The sequence below is a fragment of the Malus domestica genome, chromosome 02 (assembly GCF_042453785.1).
Source record: "Malus domestica chromosome 02, GDT2T_hap1".
Lineage (NCBI taxonomy): Eukaryota > Viridiplantae > Streptophyta > Magnoliopsida > Rosales > Rosaceae > Malus > Malus domestica.
This window is the reverse complement of record NC_091662.1, coordinates 14222426-14241320: the sequence shown is the minus strand read 5'-3', so window position 1 is coordinate 14241320 and position 18895 is coordinate 14222426. Positions and strand designations below refer to the sequence as shown.

Sequence of the window (18895 nt, the reverse complement as noted above, 5' to 3'; positions counted from 1 at the left end):
TATTTCTTTTCCAACAGATTAAGATGTCTTTGTGACTTTAGGGCATGTCCAGCGGACGCTTCAATGTCTGTTCGAGCTTTCTGTGCTGCGTGTGACGTTGGACCGAAATTAGTTCAACTGCTACAACAAACATTTTCCATCCCAAAAAGACCTGAAATTCACATTGAATAGTGTGTTTTCAAATGTGTGTCTATCCAGGCATTACTTCAAAGTTCTTCCTGGCATAACGTGTGCCTAAGTAGTTTTGTATGTAAAGATTGTTTGGCCAACGCAATCACAATGTCGAACCAATGATCTCAACTGCTTAATTGAAAAGAGATGCGACTAGAAAATTGTTATATGCAATTTATACCTTGATGCTTGTAATGTTGGTTTAACTTTGCTTTAATTTTAGGTTTCACTTTACCCCGTAGGCCTCGTTTGGTGGGCGGATCAGATCAGACTTCAAGCCGGCCACCAAACGGGACAGTAATTACTAATTATTATATGAATAACAAGACAATTTTAGTGTATGACAAGAAGTCAGTGAAGTGGAGAGGTAGGACCCTATTGTTCCAAAAGGAGAACCTAGGTTGGTTCATATTAGGCACCGAAAATCAATCTTTCCATCTCTCTGTCTGTTCTTAACGTGTGAGTAACTGGATCTGCTCAAAGTAGGCAAAAGGAAATGGGAAATGAGTTGGTCTTTGATTTGCTGATTTGGGCAATTAAAGTACTAACATGGATAATTTGCTTGTATAGTATTGGGATCTTTACTTGGATACCAACAATTAATTATTGTTTATGGATATCACACACCCTTAAGCCTTGATCATAAAGCTTTAAATTTTGACCCAGTACTTATTGTTTATCATGACGTTGAATTTAAGTCTAACACAACTTGAATCTTTACATGAGAGGAATTACTACGCAAATCATAGTTTCACACACACACACACACACACACACACATATATATATAATTCATGAGAAGCATGCACAAAAAGAAAAATGTATATGCACATGCGACAATGTGATTTGTTGATACAACGAGAAATGTCGAGTCGCACAAAAGACATTAAATGCACGAATAAATTTCAATTCAATTCGTTTTATTTGGTGTGTCTATTGAAGACTATATACGCATATACTTCAAGGACATGTTATGTAGTACCCAACACTTGAGGACATACATTATGATTGTTTGGTACGTCCCAGCCTCTTGACCTAAGAACCCATTCTTTTCATGTAATATATAAAGTGCACGGGTGTTTGGGTTAGAAGTTTGGAACTTTACCAATTTATATACATATATACATGCATATATAACTATAAGAGGTTCATTCCATACATATCGTCCTCCATAATCCATTGCGCTGGGTTTAAAATTGATCAAATAATGATGAGGCACACATTCTCTGCGCGATGAAATAAACCCACCAAGCTATGGTGATAGAATTACCGTTCTCAGCATTGATGGTGGAGAACTTTGAGGCATCTCGCTGCAACCATATATATATATATATATAAGAAAAAAAAGAAAAGAGAACTAGCGGGTGGTTTTGCCACAGCAGTCCACCTTTCTGGAGGCTGGGAAAACTCATAAAAGCATTTTAGCCTCCCCTGACCACCATTGTGCAATTCACTAGCGTCAGGAATTGAACCCAAAACGTGCCATGTAGATTATAGATCTGAAATTCGTCATCAGCCACTGAGCCACCCCATAGTGGTTCTCCCTACAACTATATTGACTTTCATTGAATCCAAACTACAAGTATATGTATGAAAATACTCTCTCTCTTCCCCCACCCTCCACCCCTTCCCCCTTCCCCCCTCCCCCCTTCTTCTTCTCCCCCCTCTGCATGCACAGCTAGTTGTTCATCAGCTAAGCCACCTATAGCTTATTGTGACACTATCAGAGAATGTTTTTCTTTTGCCTCTTTGGTTAACCATTTATTGTGAGCGAAAACTTATTGCAGCTTAGTTCATGTCAACCTTTGGGTACATATATAATTCGTGAACTAAGCTGCTTAGTTCTGTCCAAACTCAAAGATATTCAATTGAAAAGTAGCATAATGTACTCAATAATTTGAAAGGTAAAAAGTGATCCTTTTTAACATGCTAGTATGCTAGGATGGGAAATAGGGTTGATTGTGTAATAATTATATATTATGTTTGGGGTTGATGCTGTTGTTATTTTTAATCTAATGATATTTTACACTAATTAAGGAGCAAAAGATTTTGCTGAAACACAAATTGAGCCAACTATAATTGGTATTTCAAATCCAAACAATTTGATTTTAGCGCGTATGTCATCAAAATTTATTTAAACTTAGATATCTGACATATTACGTTATAAGTTAATATGACACTACTAAAACGAGTTTAAAAACAATGGTTCAATGTAGCTCTAGTAAGAAAAAAACTCCCACCAACTAATACATTGAGAGAAGAATCTTACTCATTCGCAATACAAACGACCTGCTTACCAACATTCCGACCATAGAAAATTCCGACCAGTGCAGCTGGGGCATTCTCTATCCCTTGAGCAACATCTTCAACATAGACCAACTTCCCTTGCTGCAAGTATTTGATACAAAACTCAACATACTCTGGATACACGTGATCGAAATCGGTCTCTACGAACCCTTTCATCTCAATCCGCTTCATGATGAGGCTAAACAGATTGTGCACACCCTCTGGTTCCTCAATATTGTATTGTGAAATCATACCGCAGAGTGCGATGCGGCCATGAGCTTTCATCTGCAAGATAACTTCATCAAGCATGCGACCACCGACATTGTCGAAGTAAATGTCAATGCCTTCGGGGAAGTACTTCCTTAATGCTGAACCTGAATTTTCCTCCTTATAGTTGAACGCTTCATCAAATCCCATCTTCTGCTTTAAGAGATCAACTTTCTCTTTAGTGCTTGCACTTCCAACCACATAGCAGCCGATCATTTTTGCAAATTGTCCAACAAGTTGACCAACTCCTCCTGCTGCAGAAGAAACATAGACACAATCGCGTTCCTTCGGATAACATATTTTGTGAAATCCAACGTAAGCTGCAATTCCCGGCATTCCCAAAATGCCAGCATAGTATGAGAGGGGCACATCAGTAAAACTGATCTTGTTTAGCCTATCCGGGCTAGTGATCAAACTGTACTCCTCCCACCCAATCATCCCCCAAACAAAGTCACCTTCCTTGAACCTTGGATGTGTGGACTCCATGACCTTGGACACACCATATCCCACAAGGACAGAACCAGGAGTGAAGGACTGGATAATAGTCCCGGGATGAGCGACCTGATCGGACATGCGGTGGCGCATGTAAGGATCACAAGAGAGGTATAGGTTCTTCAGAAGCACAGCCTGTGAGGAATCATCGGAAAGGCTGCAGTTGATGAAAGATGATCTCAACCCAAAGTCACTCTCTTTGGGGTACCCACTCACAGACTGATTCAACACAATCTGTTTGTTGGGAAGGAGATTTTTCACCATCTTCCTCTTCTTCTCCTCTTCCTCCTCATTCATCTTTCTTTTTTTTCTGGCTTCCTAATTTCATTCCAAGATGCAAGTGTGTAGCGAATTTAAGTAGGTGAAAGATTTTAATTGATTTAACTTGAGTTTAATTACATAATGGGGTCTGGCTAGCGGCGATAATAGTATGTCCTACCATTATATCTTTATATGCAAAGATCTACTGTAGGAAGTGGTGTAATCAACGATATGTGTGCAGTAGAATGTAAAGTAAATAAAACATAATATTTATGAAGTTCGACAAATATACTTACGTTCTCGGGGACAGCCACACTTGTTTCTCTTTTATCTGAAATAATAAAAATATAAAAATAACTCTCACTTTAGTGTATAATCTTACTAAAGTAGCTCACTATTTTTCTCTCTAGCCTTGGCAATGCCTTCTTGCTCTCACATATAGATATATGAGCATTAATGGGGGTGTGTTTATAGAACTGAGCTCTCCACACCAATTTATATAGAAACGGTGTGAAGCATCCACACTCATGCATGCTTTGGTGTCTTCCACATGTGCTTTGGTGTCTTATGGTGTCTCCAACATGAGCTTTGGTGTCTTCCACATGTGCTTTGGTGTCTTCCACATGTGCTTTGTGTCTTATGGTGTCTCCAACATGACATGTGCTTTAGTGTCTTCCACATGTGCTTTGTGTCTTATGGTGTCTCCAACATGAGCTTTGGTGTCTTTCATATGAGATCTTTCATAGATGGATCATTATATGGGTCAATACACATTTACAACAGAAAGTTGTATTGGGTCAGTTTTTGTGTAGCATCAAATAATGTAAAAAGAACTTTAGAGTAAATTGTAGCAATGGTCTTTTTAATTTTAATTTAATTGGAGCAATGGTCCATTAACTAAAAATCCATCACCATTGGTCCCTCAAACTTATCAAAAGGTGCAGCTATGATCCCTCTCCATTACATTAGTCCCTTAACTTTAATTCAACTAGAGAAATGGTCCATCAACTTTAACTCAATTGGAGCAATGGTCCCTCAAACTTTAACCTAATTGTACCAATGGTCATTCCAACATAACTCATTTTGACAAAATTTTGACGAAGTTGATGAAAAAGACCATAGCTACATGTTTTGATGAGTCGAGGGACCCTAATTGTAGCAATAGTTATTCCAACATAACTTATTTTGACAAAATTTTGACGAAGTTAACGAAAAGGATCATAGCTACACATTTTGATGAGTTGAGGGACCAATGGTAATGGATTTTTAGTTGAGTGACCATTGCTCCAATTTGATTAAAGTTGAGGGACCATTGCTACAATTTACTTGGGTCACTTTTTGTCTAGATCCGTTTGTCCTTGCAAACAAACAATAGTTTGACATATGTGTGTTTTTTTTTTTTGAACTTTAATAATTAATCTTCTTATTAAATTGTGATTTGTTGTTAAATGTAATGACTAAGGAGCCAACATTGTTCATATTAATCGGAGAACATTCAGCATAACATCTTCACACGTCGATGTTGAAGATGTAGAAAATTCATATTCTAGTTCTTTCCACTTAGAACAAAATGTGGGAAGCTCCCAGCTTGCACAGAAGACTATGCATGTTTCTTGAGTCTTACTCCAATCTAAACTGGATCTTTTCCTGAGCTCAGGATGGGGATCCTCATGAGCAGCCCATCTAGGCCGTTCAAACTTGATCCAATGGCTGCAATTATTATAACTTTTAAAGGGACCCTCTGTTTGGAATCGTTGGATCAAAATTCAACGGCTCATATGAGTTGCTAAGGAGAATCCCCATCCTGAGCTCAAGAGAGGATCCAATTCCACTCCAATCAAATGCCTTGCGTATAGATTAGTAGGTGTATTAAATCACCAATAGTCTCGACATGAACAGTTCCCGTCCTCAAAACAATGCCAATTTGAATCCCAAACTATAATTTTTCTGTTAGCAACAATGTTTTAAAAGGCTTGCCTCAGGGCGCACCTAGACGGCTTTTGAGGTTGGGCGTGAGGGTTGCCGTCTCTGTTTTGAGGGAGTGGGTGGAGGCGCACCTCAGGGAGTCTCTGTTTGACTATTTTTTTTTTTTTTTTTAACTTCCAAACCCAAATTTTGGGTAGGGTTCTAACTACCTCATACCTCTTCCTTGCACTATCGTCTCTCTCCCTTTTTTTCTTGATTTTAATTTTTTTTTATATAATGGATGTGTGTGCTGTCTGCGTGCATTGTTATATGTGTGTTCATTGTACTTTTCATCCTCTATTATATATATATATATATATGTGTGTGTGTGTGTGTGTGTGTGTGTGTGTGTGTGTGTATTTATAATATATGTGTGTGCTCAGAGTGATTATTGATTAATAATTTTTTTTTAACATAATATATGTACCCTCAGTGTATATATTAAAAAATTTAGGTCCCATGAAGCTTCGCCTCACGCCTAGGCTGGGCTATCCCTTGGACGCCTTACCCACGCCTTGGCCTTTTAATGCACTGGTTAGCAATCATAAATAAACTTAATGGCAACATGACAATCTACACATGTTCTTAAGCTCTTAAAAAGTTTGATCGGTGTTCTTAGCAGAGTAGAAATAATGCCAAACGCAACGGCGAGCTTCTCACTGTGGTAGTAGAGTCTTTCTGCTCCTCTTTAACATCATACGCACAAAATTCCTATCGGAAACATACCCTTGTTCCTTCATTCTCTTCGAGAGCTTGGGCAAATAGTGAAGTATTTCATCATATCTCGAGTGAGACATATCTCCCATTAAGAAAATATGCACCCTCTCTTGACCAATCACAACATGACACGTATCAATATTAGAATAAAGTTCTTAAAGTCCCACATCGATCTCAAACAGAAGCTAGAGACTCTCCTCAACTATAAAAGAAGACCATTCTCCTACAATTAATCCCTAATGTCATTATTGTACTTAAACTCGTCATTAAAACCCCTAATGATGATTATGCTTGAACCTATGTATTGTGTAAACCCTTCACTATTAATGAAAACTCATCTACCCCGTGGACGTAGCCAAACTTAGGGTGAACCACATACATTTTGTGTTTGCTTTTCTATCTTTGTCTCTTTACATATTATCATCACTAGGTGACTGGATAAACCGAGTGAAGGTCATAAACTCGACACTTTACATTGTTCCAAAGTCTATCTAATTTTGTGCATCAACATACACTAATTAAGGAGCAAAAGATTTTAGCTAAAACACGGAATGAGCCAACTATAATTGATATTGCAAATCCAAACACTGGGTTCACAAAGATTCCCGTCTTTTGGGGATATGGGTTTCAATGGTGGTGATGCAAAGCAAATGAGTCGAGGTCAAAGTGAAGCAGATGAATCGAGGTCATAGTGAAGCAGATAAGTTGAGGTTGAAATGAAGCAGATGAGTTGAGGTCAAAGTGAAGCAGACAAATCCCAGGTCAAAGCAAAGCTCATGGTTTCATCGCCAGCTTCCTATCGTCTCAGCTGGCGTTCTCGGCCTCCATATTTCTTCCTCACCCACCACTGGGTTCACAAAGATCCCATCTTTTAGGGATATGAGTTTCAATGGTGGTGATGCAGGTCCATCATCAATCGTGCGAAGCAGATGAGTTAAGATTGAAGCGAAGCAGATGAGTCGAGGTTGAAGTGAAGCAGACAAATCCCAGGTCAAAGTAAAGCACGATCTTAGCTAATCCTGTGATTTTCGGAGGCTCCCACTAAGACCTTCTGGCGAAGGTTTTAGTCGGGGTGAATCCTCTTTAGTCCCACTAAACTTAGTTCTGCTATGCAACAAACACTTGACTACTTTAATAAGTTATCCATTCTAGTCTAGTCCAAGTTAGCGAGGGTAAACAAACACAATATCGGAGAACTAACTCTTTCTAATCGCTTTGGGTGATTGTAGTTGATGGCTAATCCTAATGTCTTAGTTCTTTTTGACCGTCTTGTGCTGGTTCAAAGAGTAAAGCTACTATTGTAATCTGACCACCAAACTTTATGTGTAGTGTAGTTCACTGACTTCTTTACAAACCTTATGTGTATTATATGAATCAAAAGACAATTTTAGGGTATGAAAAGAAGTCAGTGAAGTAGAGAGGAGTAACTTTTTATTACAAATAAAATTTTGTAGGACCTTGGGAAGTACCTAGGTTGGTTCATATTATGCACCTAAAATCAATCTCTCTCTCTCTCTCTCTCTCTCTCTCTCTCTCTCTCTCTCTCTCTCTCTCTCATACTGATGTGCTGTTCTTAACTGGATCTGCTCAAAGTGGGCAAAAAGGAAATGGGAAATGAGTTGGTCTTTGATTTGCTGATTTGGGCAATTAAAGTAATAACACGGATGATCTACTTGTATAGTCTTGGGATCTTTACTTGGATACCAATAATTAATTATTGTTTATGGATATAACACACCCTTAAGCATTGATGATGGCACTTTAAATTTTGAACCAATTATTTGTGTTTATCTTCGACGTTGAATTTAAATATAACACGACTTGACTTTTTACATGTTCTAAGCATTGGTGGTGGAGGACTTAGAGGCATCTCCCTGCAACCATATTTTTCCTTAAAAAAAAATAAAAAATCAGTTGGTGGTTTGTCATAACAATCCACATTTCTGGAGGCCAGAAAGACTCATAGAGGCGTTTCAACCTTCCCTGGCCGCCATCGTGCGATTCACCAGCGCTAGGAATCAAACCCAAGATATGCTGTGTAGAATACATACTTGAATTCATTCCTAACCATTAAGCCACCCCTATGGTAATTCTCTCTGCAACCATATTGACTTTCCTTGAATCCAAACAAGAAGTCTATATATGAAAATACTATCTCTCTCTCTCCCTCCCTCCCTGCCTCCCTCTTATTTCCTTAGAAGCATTTATTCCGGCTTATAACAGAACATTTTCTAGCATAACATATATGTGCACAAATACTTTTTCGCTGCTGACAATATAGGGGACCAATTATGAGAATGAAAGCCTTAAGGTATCGTTTGATATGCAGACGGGACGGGACGGGACATAACGGAGTGAGAGCAAAGATGCTCTCGAATGGAAACAAGGAGGAAGAAGAAAGAGATGGAGATGTTATAATTTTGTGTTTCACGGATTTGGAACGAGTCGTTTCAGGGGGATGAGGCGGAACAAAAATTCATCCAAAATTTGTCTCGTGGAATAGTACGTTCCATCTGTTTTAGATGCACCAAACGTGGAATAGAACGACTCGTCTTACTCCATTATGTCCCGTCCCACGTACCAAACGGTACCTAAGGGGACCAAAATATGATGGGAAATATCTCAGGAAGTTAGGAAGATCCTTGGAACTCGAAGACTGCATGAAACTGTTACAGGAATTGTTGTACCTACATTTGACATCAAATTGCAATAACCCCACGTTTTCTCGACCTATGAGGTACTACATTATCGAATATCTTTTAATGAAAAATTAGGTTCCACCGTTGATTTTGTTAATTTCATTCATTGAAACCTTATTTCGTTTAAATTTTTTATCAAGGCTTTTTGGTTTTTGTCCATGACATTAATTTAACAATAAAATATTTACATGTCAACACATTTAAATTTTATAATTAAAAAATATTTAATCATTCTCAAATAGATTCACTTAGTGTCTGAACGCTAAATTTGCAACCATTTTTTATTATGTACTAATTTTTTTAAATTTAATTTGTATCTATATATTTATTTATTTTATTTTATTTTTGTGTCCGTTTTAAAAAATTTATTTGTAATCACAACTTATTGATAATGTACCCATTTATAAAAAAAAACATGTACCATTTTATTATATATATTTTCCAGATCCGTAGACGACAAATGTGCGCAGATCAAATCAGATCAGATGAGATATTTTCCACACCCCAAGGCGTCCACCTACAAGTCAGTAAAAAACCTAAATCACCCACACGGTGACAGTAACATTACTCGCACCTCTCTGCCCTCTAATTAACGTACACGTGGCAAAACGTATAAAGAAAGACCTCGAGTCCTCCCTTCGTTTCAGAGACCATTACTATTTTCCCCTCTGCGCCTCCACCTCTCTCTCTCTCTCCAGACATTTTCCTTCCAACCAAACAGTCCAAAAATTTCCCGGAAAATTCCAAAAAATGGACTCGACGTCAATTAACTGGGAAGCCCTAGACGCTCTCGTCATCGACTTCGCCAAATCGGAGAAGCTACTCGAAGACGACGACTCCGCCTTTACGACGTCGCCTTCCCCTTCCTCTTCCTCTTCCCCCTCCTCTATCTCCTCCTCGTCGTACCACTCGAGATTGATCATTCGTCAGATCAGGCGGTCGCTGGAGGCGGGTCACATTGACGCCGCCATCGTTCTCCTCCGCTCCCACGCCCCTTTCATTCTCGACGATCACAGGCTCCTCTTCCGCTTGCAAAAACAGGTATTCCACCTGTTTGGCTGCTGAGAAAACGCTGGAAAATGTACTCAATTGCAGTTTCTAGGGTTTTATTTTTCGAATTATTAACTTTTGGCCATTTCTTTTGAAGAGGTTTATTGAGCTGTTGAGGAGAGGGACCGCAGAGGATCGTGACTCTGCAATCAATTACTTGAGGAATGCTCTTGCTCCGTGTGCCCTAGACGCTTATCCGGTACTTAAAAACTTAGTTCTTTGCGTTGAGGCTCGTGAAGTTTGTTGCTTTCACTAAGCTTGTAAGGGAATTCACTACTAGGAGACTAGACATGTTTGCTATAGCTCTATATAATGTTTCTCTCAAAATTGACCAAATATAGAAACTGAGTTTGTCCTGTTTTACTAAATGTTTGACGCTGGTTGCTTCTGTCGGTTCGATTATGGATTCTTATGGATGGTTTTTTTGCAATTTAAGGAAGCATATGAGGAATTCAAGCATGTTCTTCTTGCTTTTATATATGACAAAGAAGACCAATCTTCTCCTGTAGCAACCGAGGTGGGATACTATGTGTATTGTATACGCAGCTACGAACAATGATTCTTTTTATTTTTCTCCTATACTATACGTGTAGACTGAGGTAAATGGATGTTTGCTTTATGTTTTTCAGTGGTCTGAAAGGAGGAGGTTTGACATTGCCGGATTAGTTTCCACTGTCTTGAGACCCTATTTACATGCTTATGATCCGGTCTTCTCGATGACACTGAGATATTTAATAAGGTGTTGCCTCTTTGACTTTGGTTTAGTTGCTTGCAATCAATATTATTATGTTTATTGCGTGTGAGTGAGTGATTGAGTACCTCTTTGTGGGGATGCAGCACAGGCACTAGAGTCATTGTAGTTATCTTTTAAAGTTATCCCTGTCTTATGCAGCATCCACAAGGGCTTTTGTTTTCGTCAAGGAATTTCGTCGCCTATTTCAGATCTTACTCATAGGTTACTTCTAGAGGAGCGTGACGCCCCTGCAGCACCCCAGGAGAGCCTGTTTGAAGCACCTCCTTTTGATGAGGTGAGATTATCTACAATTTGAACATTTTTTCGTAGATGTTACAGGAGGTAAAATTAGAATTATCATATGGGTCAGCCTCTTAAGGGTGATAGAAAATCAATTAATAAAACCATCAATTACACTGCTAAGCATGTCTTTATTGATTTCATTCTTGTATTGGAAAACCAGGTGGACATTCAAGCTCTTGCACATGCTGTAGAGCTCACAAGACAGGGAGCAGTAGATAGTTTGAGATTTGCTAAGGGTGATTTATTTCAGGCGTTTCAGGTTATTAATTGCTTACTGATGTACTTATTATTATAATTACCTCAAATTTGATTTATTTATATATTACATTCATCAAGTGCATAATTCGTAGGAAAGTGGTGATGTATGGAGGCCTTTTCTTTTGCCACCTAGGTTCATACCTCTTAATTTTTATGCTAGACATACATTGTTACATATAAAAGGTCGTACCCAGTGCACAAGGCTCCCGCTTTACGCAGGGTCTGGGAGAGGTGAATGTCGGCTAGCCTTACCCCCATTTATGGAGAGGCTACTCCCAAGTCTCGAACCCGAGACCTACCGCTCATGGGCGAAGACACTTGCCATCGCACCAAGTATGAATGTATGAATGAAAAATGCGTATTTAAGGAGTAGGGACTGATCTGATTATTATAGGGGTAGAACTGATTTTGGTCTTGTGCACAATGCTTGCATGCTATTGCTTCCCTGAGAGAGTGCACCTAATGATGCCAATGCAAATTATCTTCCTGCTCATAAATCCTGTAAATCGTTTATAACGTTGTTTGAAATGTCATATATGGTTGGCTTGAATATTTTGAGTGCACTAATATCAAAACTTGTGCTTATATACTGCAGAATGAGTTATGTAGAATGAGATTTGATGTTACGATGCTCGACGAGCTGGTTCGTGAGTATTGCGTTTACAGGGGCATTGTGGATTCTGGTTTTGCAACTTCTGATGGTGAAACTTGTGAACTTTTTTCTTTCATCCTTATCTTCTAATGTTTTGTTGAGAGTGTGTGCGCTTGTTTTTTTTCATTTTAACTTGTCAGACTCTGACTACTACCGATCTACCTATCCAACGTAGTGTCTGGGGTGCAAAGCCTTTCCAAATCCTTGAAAGTTGATCAACCAGTGATTGGGCATTCTCCGTCAAGAGACTCTTCTCATGAGGTGGATTATGGTGCCAGCAAACATTCTGATGGTGAGTTTTCCGTGAGTAATGATAACCTAGGTGGTTCCCCTGGAAAGAGTTCTGATGTGACTAGCATGCAAGGTATGGATATTGAAATGCGTTATGTTTGTGAGCCATCAAGCAATAATGAAGATTGTAGCACCAGTGGATCACATCAGCCTGATAAACTGAGAGTTTCACAAAGAAGACCCAGTGCACCTGCGGAAAGAAGTAAACGCAAGCGATGGAGGGGAAGACAAGATGATATTGATTTTACTTCTGGCATTTCCTGTAATGAGATGAGTAAAGACTCTAAACAGCTTAGCACAACTGACCTGGTTTCCAATACGTATTCATCAAGGGAACATCAGGTTCTGTATTATTCGAATTACTTAGTATTGGTTAGTGTATTGGTTGTGATTTGACAATGTTGTTGCTTTGCAGGCTTCAGAATGCTTAAGTTTAGGCATTCACAGTTTGGACGATAAATATGAGATTCTGCTTGGGATGAAGGAACTAGCTAGCAAAGGAATGGCTGCGGAGGTTGTGGAAGAAGTTAATTCTATGGACCCAAAATTTTTTGTACAAAATCCTGTTTTGCTCTTCCAACTTAAGCAGGTACTTAGCTCATGTATTGTAAATAGCTGTGTTGAAAGTAATGGTTGTAAATCATACAGTATTATACAAAACTTTACATTCTGATATTTTCACCAACTGTAGGTTGAATTCCTTAAGCTTGTAAGCTCCGGCGATCATTCTAGTGCTCTGAAGGTTGCATGCTCTCATTTAGGTCCTTTAGCTGCAAGTGATCCTGCTTTACTGAAACCCTTGAAGGAGACTTTGTTAGCACTGCTCCAACCTAGTGAAGATGCACTTGGGAAAGGCTTGCCCTTATATGCTCTTGCAACTTCACTCCAGGTATGCCATGACTTGCTGTCATAATTCACGTTAATAGGAACTGCAGATGCTTTATCTTTATCAATCGTTTCAGTTCTTGTTTTTATCCTTTATTCTGTACTCTAAAAAGAGCTTTAAGGTTGCAAATGGTGCTCGCTGCTGAACTTTGTTTCTACTAGGTTTATAAGATAACTACCATGAAATCGTTTTGCTCTTTGGATATAGTCTTCAATGTACCATGCATTAAGTAAGAAGTAAACATTTGCTTCTGTCTGGGATAGGTTGCAATTGGGAGGAGGCTTGGCATTGATGAGCCGCAGCTTATGAAAATAATGAGAGCAACCGTTCACACACATAATGAGTGGTTTAAACTTCAAATGTGTAAAGACCACTTTGAAAGTCTATTAAAGATTGATTCCTTGAAAGAAGTTAATACTCCTTTGCTTGCTGCTGCCGCTGCATCGAAGTCAAATGCAGATAGTTGCTCTAATGGGTCTTCCCAAGTTACAGTATCTTCAAGCACCAGGATGGTGGAAGATGGTAGCAGCCTGACTCAAGTGTCATCTAGAGATGTTGTGTGTGATGAAAATGCAATACTAAAAGTAATGGTGAGTTTTATGAACTGAACTTGCACATCTATATTTTTCTAAATTGTTGCATGTGGAAGCTTATTCAATTTTATTCGTAGTGAATTTTCCCTTTTGACGAACGTGACAGTTTCACTTCCTTGGGCTCATCAATGATAAGCATCTATAGATATCTATCTGTTGCACGTTGTTGTCACTACCGTGTTCAGTCAGCCGTATGGCTAAGATTTCTTATAATCCAATTCCACTATTTGCACTTGCATAAATATACTTTTGACTGCGACTAGACTATGATAGTCGTCTCTTTTTAATGTAAACCACATCTTCTAAGTTCGAACACCGGTTCGTTCACTTAAAACAAATCTTACTGTTGTGGATGGTTGCAGGAATTTCTAGCTTTGCCCAGGGCCGATGCTATCCATCTTCTTGCACAGTACAACGGAAATGCGGAGACAGTCATTCAGCAGATATTCGCTTAGTTTGTATTGTAGCCGGTTTTGTAGCTACATATAATTGAATTTTGCTTATTATTTTATTCAATTTATGCATAAAAGAGTTTCCAATTTAGGTAGACAGACATACACGTAGTTGAAACAGATGTACGGATACGGTAGCGTTTCTTGTTAACACTTACACGGGCTGTTCTTGTACATTATCATCGTATGGTGATTTATGTCTTAAAAAAGCAGCCATTAATAAAACACTGCTGGTTATTCTAAAGAGGAATAAAGTTCTTGTTGGATGGTTGGATTGATTTTGGGATTTTCTATGGTGCTATTGTGTATCGGGTGCTCTGAAATTTTTGACTATTAGATCTATGAGATAAGAAAGGACAAAAACTGAGATCTAATGGTGAAAATGCCTAGAGTATCCTATAGAATTTTTGCTTGTTTTTGTTCTGTTGGAAAAAGATAAATATTATGAAATTTCACTCAAACAAAAGGTTAAAATACAATTAGCTTCCATCCAGCTTGAAGAACGAAGACACAGTTGGAGCCTCACCCCTTGTTTGTGTAATAGAGGCTGCTGTGGTCTGTGGATGATTATTATTCTAAGCCCCATTTTGAAATGTCTTTTTTTCTTTCAACTGTTTTATTTTAAAGTTAAAGCAGTTAAAAAGTGGTTGGTAAAAATAAAATATTCTGCTTATTTTAAAAGCAATGGTCTCCTGTTTGTAGGTTGCGTTTAAAAGCTGTTTTAATAAAAATAGGAGTTCAGTCTTTTAATGAATATTTTTAATTTTTGTAATACGCTCATTAATTTTAAAATATGACATTATTTATCATTTTAGACACATTTTATCCTTGGAGAACAAAGTGACCACCACTACCTACCCTAACCTCTTCCACCGCAATTGCCGTTACCACCACCAATGCTGCCACCACCACCCCACCACAACCGTGCCACCACCACCCTCCACAATCGCGCCACCACCACAACCATACCCAACAAATACCTCTTTTTGCCGGAACCACCACCACCACTGTCACAAACATTATCTTCGCCACTGTTGTTGTCGTCATCGCTCACACTTCTATGTCCATTTTTTTCATTATATTCAATTATAGTACTTTTAGTTTAAAATTTACTAAACGCTTTTACACTGTTTTTCATATTCACAACTTTTAAAAATAATTATTAAATGTTCAATTGCTTTATTTTTCAGTTAATTATTCTTAAAATACAACAGAAGTAGTTTAAGAAAAAAAAAATTACATCAATCCCAAATTGAACCTAAATTTTCAATTTTTTTTTTTTTAAAATGATTCTAATAGAAAATATACAATTTACTGTGATGATTTTGACTCCCGAAGCTTCTTTTCATCCGACAGTAACTTTGCAAACCTACAAGCACGCAGACGATGATGATGAGTCCATGACTAAAAAATTCAGTAAAAATGTTTGATTCTGCATTAGCAGACACCTAAAAGTGATTTTTCTCTTTTTTCTATCTTCTCTGCCCTTATCTTTATTTATAGTTATTGAATTAAATAAATTAAACAAAACTAATGACCATGAATGTGTAAGAAAAAAAAATATATGAAAATCACTTCCTTCAATAAAATTAGTGAGAAACACTTTAAGGATCAAACTATGAAAAAGACTCGTAGTGTAATTAATGATAGTACATTTCAAGGGGTTCTCTTTACTTCAATGTTACAAGTATTTTAGTCATTAGATTTAATTTTCACAAGTATTAGCTCTTCTATTTTCAATCACAGTCACTCATTGTACCACTCATTGCTACCGACCATTGAAGAAAAATAAAAGTGCTCAAATGTTTTCTACTATAAAATAAAATTTTGAAGGGGTTTGCTAACAATCCCAATATTAAATTTGTGGTTACCTCTGAAGTGCTTCTTCATTTGTGCCCTCATCTTCAACTGGTTCATAGAGACAAGTATCCAAATTCACGCGACAAACTGGTTTCTTGAGTAATTTGTTTCCCACTTCCACTAGATTTTCCAAGTTTTCCCGTGTAGCTTTATCAACTGAAGCTACATCTCCCTCTAGTGTGTCCTCCTAGTTTCCCAATATTCAACAACAAATTACACTGTAAATCATTTATACATATAATTATAGGCTCGTTTATACCATTTCGTTTTTTGTTTTTCGTTTTTAACCAGATATTATAAACTTACGTCAATTCTGAGGTAGTTCTGTTCAGAACGGAGAGCTTGGAAAACCGCAGAGTTATGGTAATCAACCATATCGCAAGTTGCTTCATCAAAGCAATCCAACAAAGGAGTTGACCCATTAGTGTACAACCAGCTTATAACATTCCATTTTGAAGCTTTCTTGGCATTGTATTTGAGTTCACTCCTATCCGAACCCGTTCCCAGTGAAATCAGTAGGAAACGATCATACAAGTCCTTTGGCTCAATCTCCAAGTAATCTTGATTCTGGCTCGTAATTTGTTTTATCACTTCACTAATGGCAATCAATGACTGCAATTATATGTAAAGGCAAGCAACACAAATAATTTTATCAACAATGCTACACTAGCCAAATTTGAATAACAACTTATCACGTATCAAAATATACATGACTATATATCTCTTACTAGTTCGATAATATTCTCTCATCAAATTTAAATTGCTAAAATAAAGTTTGTATTGTTAGATTGTGAATCTGACCTATGTATTCAAACAAAAATCAATTCGAAAAAGTGTCCATTCCATATTCTTAATATTGTTAGACAACGCGACAACGGAACACCACTCTTACTTAAGTTGCATTGGTTATAATAGATGTAGATCAAATTAGGGTTTTTTCTTATCATGAAAACTTTACATTCTGCAAATTGTTGTGCAAGAGCTTCACCGGATTATTCGCGGCTATGCCACCATCGATGAGGTTGAACTCCTTGGATTCTCCTTGTTGATCCTTGTTCTCAAAATAGTATGCAGGAAGGTAAGTTGGTGCTGCTGAGGTACCAATGCAAATGTCTGAAAGTCTAGCATTCAGCACTGGACGGCTTGACACCTTGATCATGAGAATAGCACTTAGATTACTAATGATTAGTTGGTTCATGAAATTGTTGAATTCTCATATAATTAGTTTATATATATATATATATATATATATATATATGTATGTATGTATGTATGTATATTGAGTAAATTAACAACCTGATAAGACGAAAATATGACAGGCAGAAGTTTCTTGATGTCAAAAGTTGGGACAACCAGGTTCGTCAAGGTTTGGTCCAACCTTTTGTCTCCTATTATCTCTCTTACAAGCTTGTGCAAATACTTTCCATCATACTTTGGTCCTGTTAGAGCTTTCACTAGATCATTAACTGTGGCACAAAGTCCACTAGTTCATGAGAAGCCAAGAGCAGAAAAGGAGCGTTAATTAATTAACTTTTGTTAGCATGAATACTATAACATGTGCTGAGCTAAAATTGTTCATAATAATGTTCTTTTGCTCAATTTGTGTTGTCAGCATGTCAAATATAATCAAATCGATCAACCGTTCAAATTGACAGTTTACCAACATAAACATTTTTGTTGATAAACACGTAAAAGATACATTTTCCAATGTTATTAATTTCAACAATACTACCTTGATCGTGGGAAAATTTTAGGGCAGTTGGAAAGGTAAAATGGGACAATGTCCTTTGCAGCGAATAATGGTCTGTTGTTTTCGTTTGGAGCTACTAACATGGTCGCAATTAGACCGCCTGTACTTGTCCCAGAAATCACGTCAAAATAATCTGCAAGCCTTGCATCTTCACCATCTAGTTTCTAAGTAATAATAATTAATACCATTCCATTAGCAATGTAGTTATGTAAAAGTTTTTATATCTAAAATGAAAGTGTTACAAAACGAGCTCTTAGATTAGAGCGCATAATATTCTTAATTTGTTACCTGAAGTTCAGATTCAAGGTAAGCGAGAAGAGCACCAGGGATGATCCCTCTAATTCCTCCCCCATCTATACTGAGAATCGTTATGAGGTTTCCATGTCTTGGGCTTGAGCTTTTTTTTTCCATTTGTTGATGAAACAGAAAATATTTGGTAGGAGTTTTGTTGATGCTATAGAAGTAGAGACAAAGCTTGGAGATAGATCAATATATAGATCAAGATTACCTTGCTAGTACTTGTTGCAAATTTAATTTAATTTAAATCAAATGATTAATTATCAAGAAAATTTTGATAGTTCAAATTCAAACGGAAACGATACAATCTTTGCACAAGATATTAAACTGTCTTTTAATAGAAAGACACATTTTCCAAATGGTCACTTCCACTTCTATGGATAGGCTCCTTTTCGTTGACCCACGAGTCAAAATTCGTTTTCATATCTAATTACTTGACGAGGAAGAAAACTGAACAAATTCACCAAAACATAAAGTAAGCCATGTCATTTGTTTTCTTACTTTTGTTTTTAGCCTAAAACCACATGGATTTCAGTTAAATTGACAAATAATTAGTATTAAAAATTATTTCAGTTTTGGCAGAGTCCTCGAAACCTAAGCCATGTGGATTCAGAACCGGCAGTTGCACGGCAAATATCGCAAATTGAATTAGTAGAATCACTGTTTTAAAAATTTTCGCCTAGGTGTTAGGCGGCTGGTTACTGTTTTAATTAATTCCTAGACATTTGAAAGTTAAGAAATGACGTCTAGATTTGCTTAAGTGCCCGCCTAGACCGCATAGGCACCTGCTTAACTCGTCTAGACCCGCTTAGGTCGTGTCACTTTAGACAGAAAATAGATAACTTTTATTTTGCCTTTTATCTTTTTCAATAAATTGTAAGAAATTTGTTAAATACTTAGATGAACACACAT

The 18895-nt window shown here is 37.5% G+C and overlaps 3 protein-coding genes across 4 annotated transcripts; 1 reads left to right on the top strand and 2 right to left on the bottom strand.

The window, feature by feature from the left end:
• Positions 1-2277: 2277 nt before the first annotated feature.
• On the bottom strand, positions 2278-4015 carry LOC103426832 (2-alkenal reductase (NADP(+)-dependent)-like). Its single transcript, XM_029091876.2, has 2 exons — positions 3774-4015; positions 2278-3534 (listed from the first exon to the last, which is right to left on the bottom strand). The coding sequence occupies exon 2, from the start codon at positions 3511-3513 to the stop codon at positions 2437-2439; it is 1077 nt and encodes a 358-aa protein (XP_028947709.1). The 5' UTR covers positions 3514-3534; positions 3774-4015; the 3' UTR covers positions 2278-2436.
• Positions 4016-9499: 5484 nt separating this feature from the next.
• On the top strand, positions 9500-14354 carry LOC103402897 (uncharacterized). Its single transcript, XM_008341683.4, has 12 exons — positions 9500-9899; positions 10006-10107; positions 10345-10425; positions 10538-10647; positions 10801-10936; positions 11105-11203; positions 11798-11903; positions 12030-12487; positions 12561-12734; positions 12837-13034; positions 13295-13621; positions 13987-14354. The coding sequence occupies exons 1-12, from the start codon at positions 9609-9611 to the stop codon at positions 14077-14079; spliced, it is 2175 nt and encodes a 724-aa protein (XP_008339905.2). The 5' UTR covers positions 9500-9608; the 3' UTR covers positions 14080-14354.
• Positions 14355-15235: 881 nt separating this feature from the next.
• On the bottom strand, positions 15236-18185 carry LOC103418361 (patatin-like protein 1). 2 transcript variants are annotated; one of them, XM_070815826.1, is made up of 7 exons: positions 17975-18185; positions 17669-17850; positions 17233-17419; positions 16895-17086; positions 16243-16548; positions 15948-16123; positions 15236-15445 (listed from the first exon to the last, which is right to left on the bottom strand). In XM_070815826.1, exons 1-7 carry the CDS (start codon positions 18095-18097, stop codon positions 15388-15390), a joined length of 1224 nt encoding a protein of 407 aa, XP_070671927.1. In that variant the 5' UTR covers positions 18098-18185; the 3' UTR covers positions 15236-15387. The 2 variants fall into 2 exon arrangements, with proteins under 2 accessions (XP_070671927.1, XP_028947702.2); XM_029091869.2 differs by having other exon boundaries at positions 16925-17086; positions 17975-18181.
• Positions 18186-18895: the final 710 nt, after the last annotated feature.

What these genes read in the sequence shown, in the direction of transcription:
- LOC103426832 (XM_029091876.2), bottom strand. Translation starts at nt 3,513, where the DNA reads ATGAATGAGGAGGAAGAGGAGAAGAAGAGGAAGATGGTGAAAAATCTC.
- LOC103402897 (XM_008341683.4), top strand. Translation starts at nt 9,609, where the DNA reads ATGGACTCGACGTCAATTAACTGGGAAGCCCTAGACGCTCTCGTCATC. An exon ending in ATTCATCAAGGGAACATCAG is followed by an intron (nt 12,488 to 12,560) that starts GTTCTGTATTAT and finishes GTTGCTTTGCAG; the next exon opens with GCTTCAGAATGCTTAAGTTT. An exon ending in TGCTCTTCCAACTTAAGCAG is followed by an intron (nt 12,735 to 12,836) that starts GTACTTAGCTCA and finishes CACCAACTGTAG; the next exon opens with GTTGAATTCCTTAAGCTTGT.
- LOC103418361 (XM_070815826.1), bottom strand. Translation starts at nt 18,097, where the DNA reads ATGGAAAAAAAAAGCTCAAGCCCAAGACATGGAAACCTCATAACGATT. An exon ending in ACCTTGAATCTGAACTTCAG is followed by an intron (nt 17,851 to 17,974) that starts GTAACAAATTAA and finishes ATTATTACTTAG; the next exon opens with AAACTAGATGGTGAAGATGC. An exon ending in TCATATTTTCGTCTTATCAG is followed by an intron (nt 17,087 to 17,232) that starts GTTGTTAATTTA and finishes CTCATGATCAAG; the next exon opens with GTGTCAAGCCGTCCAGTGCT.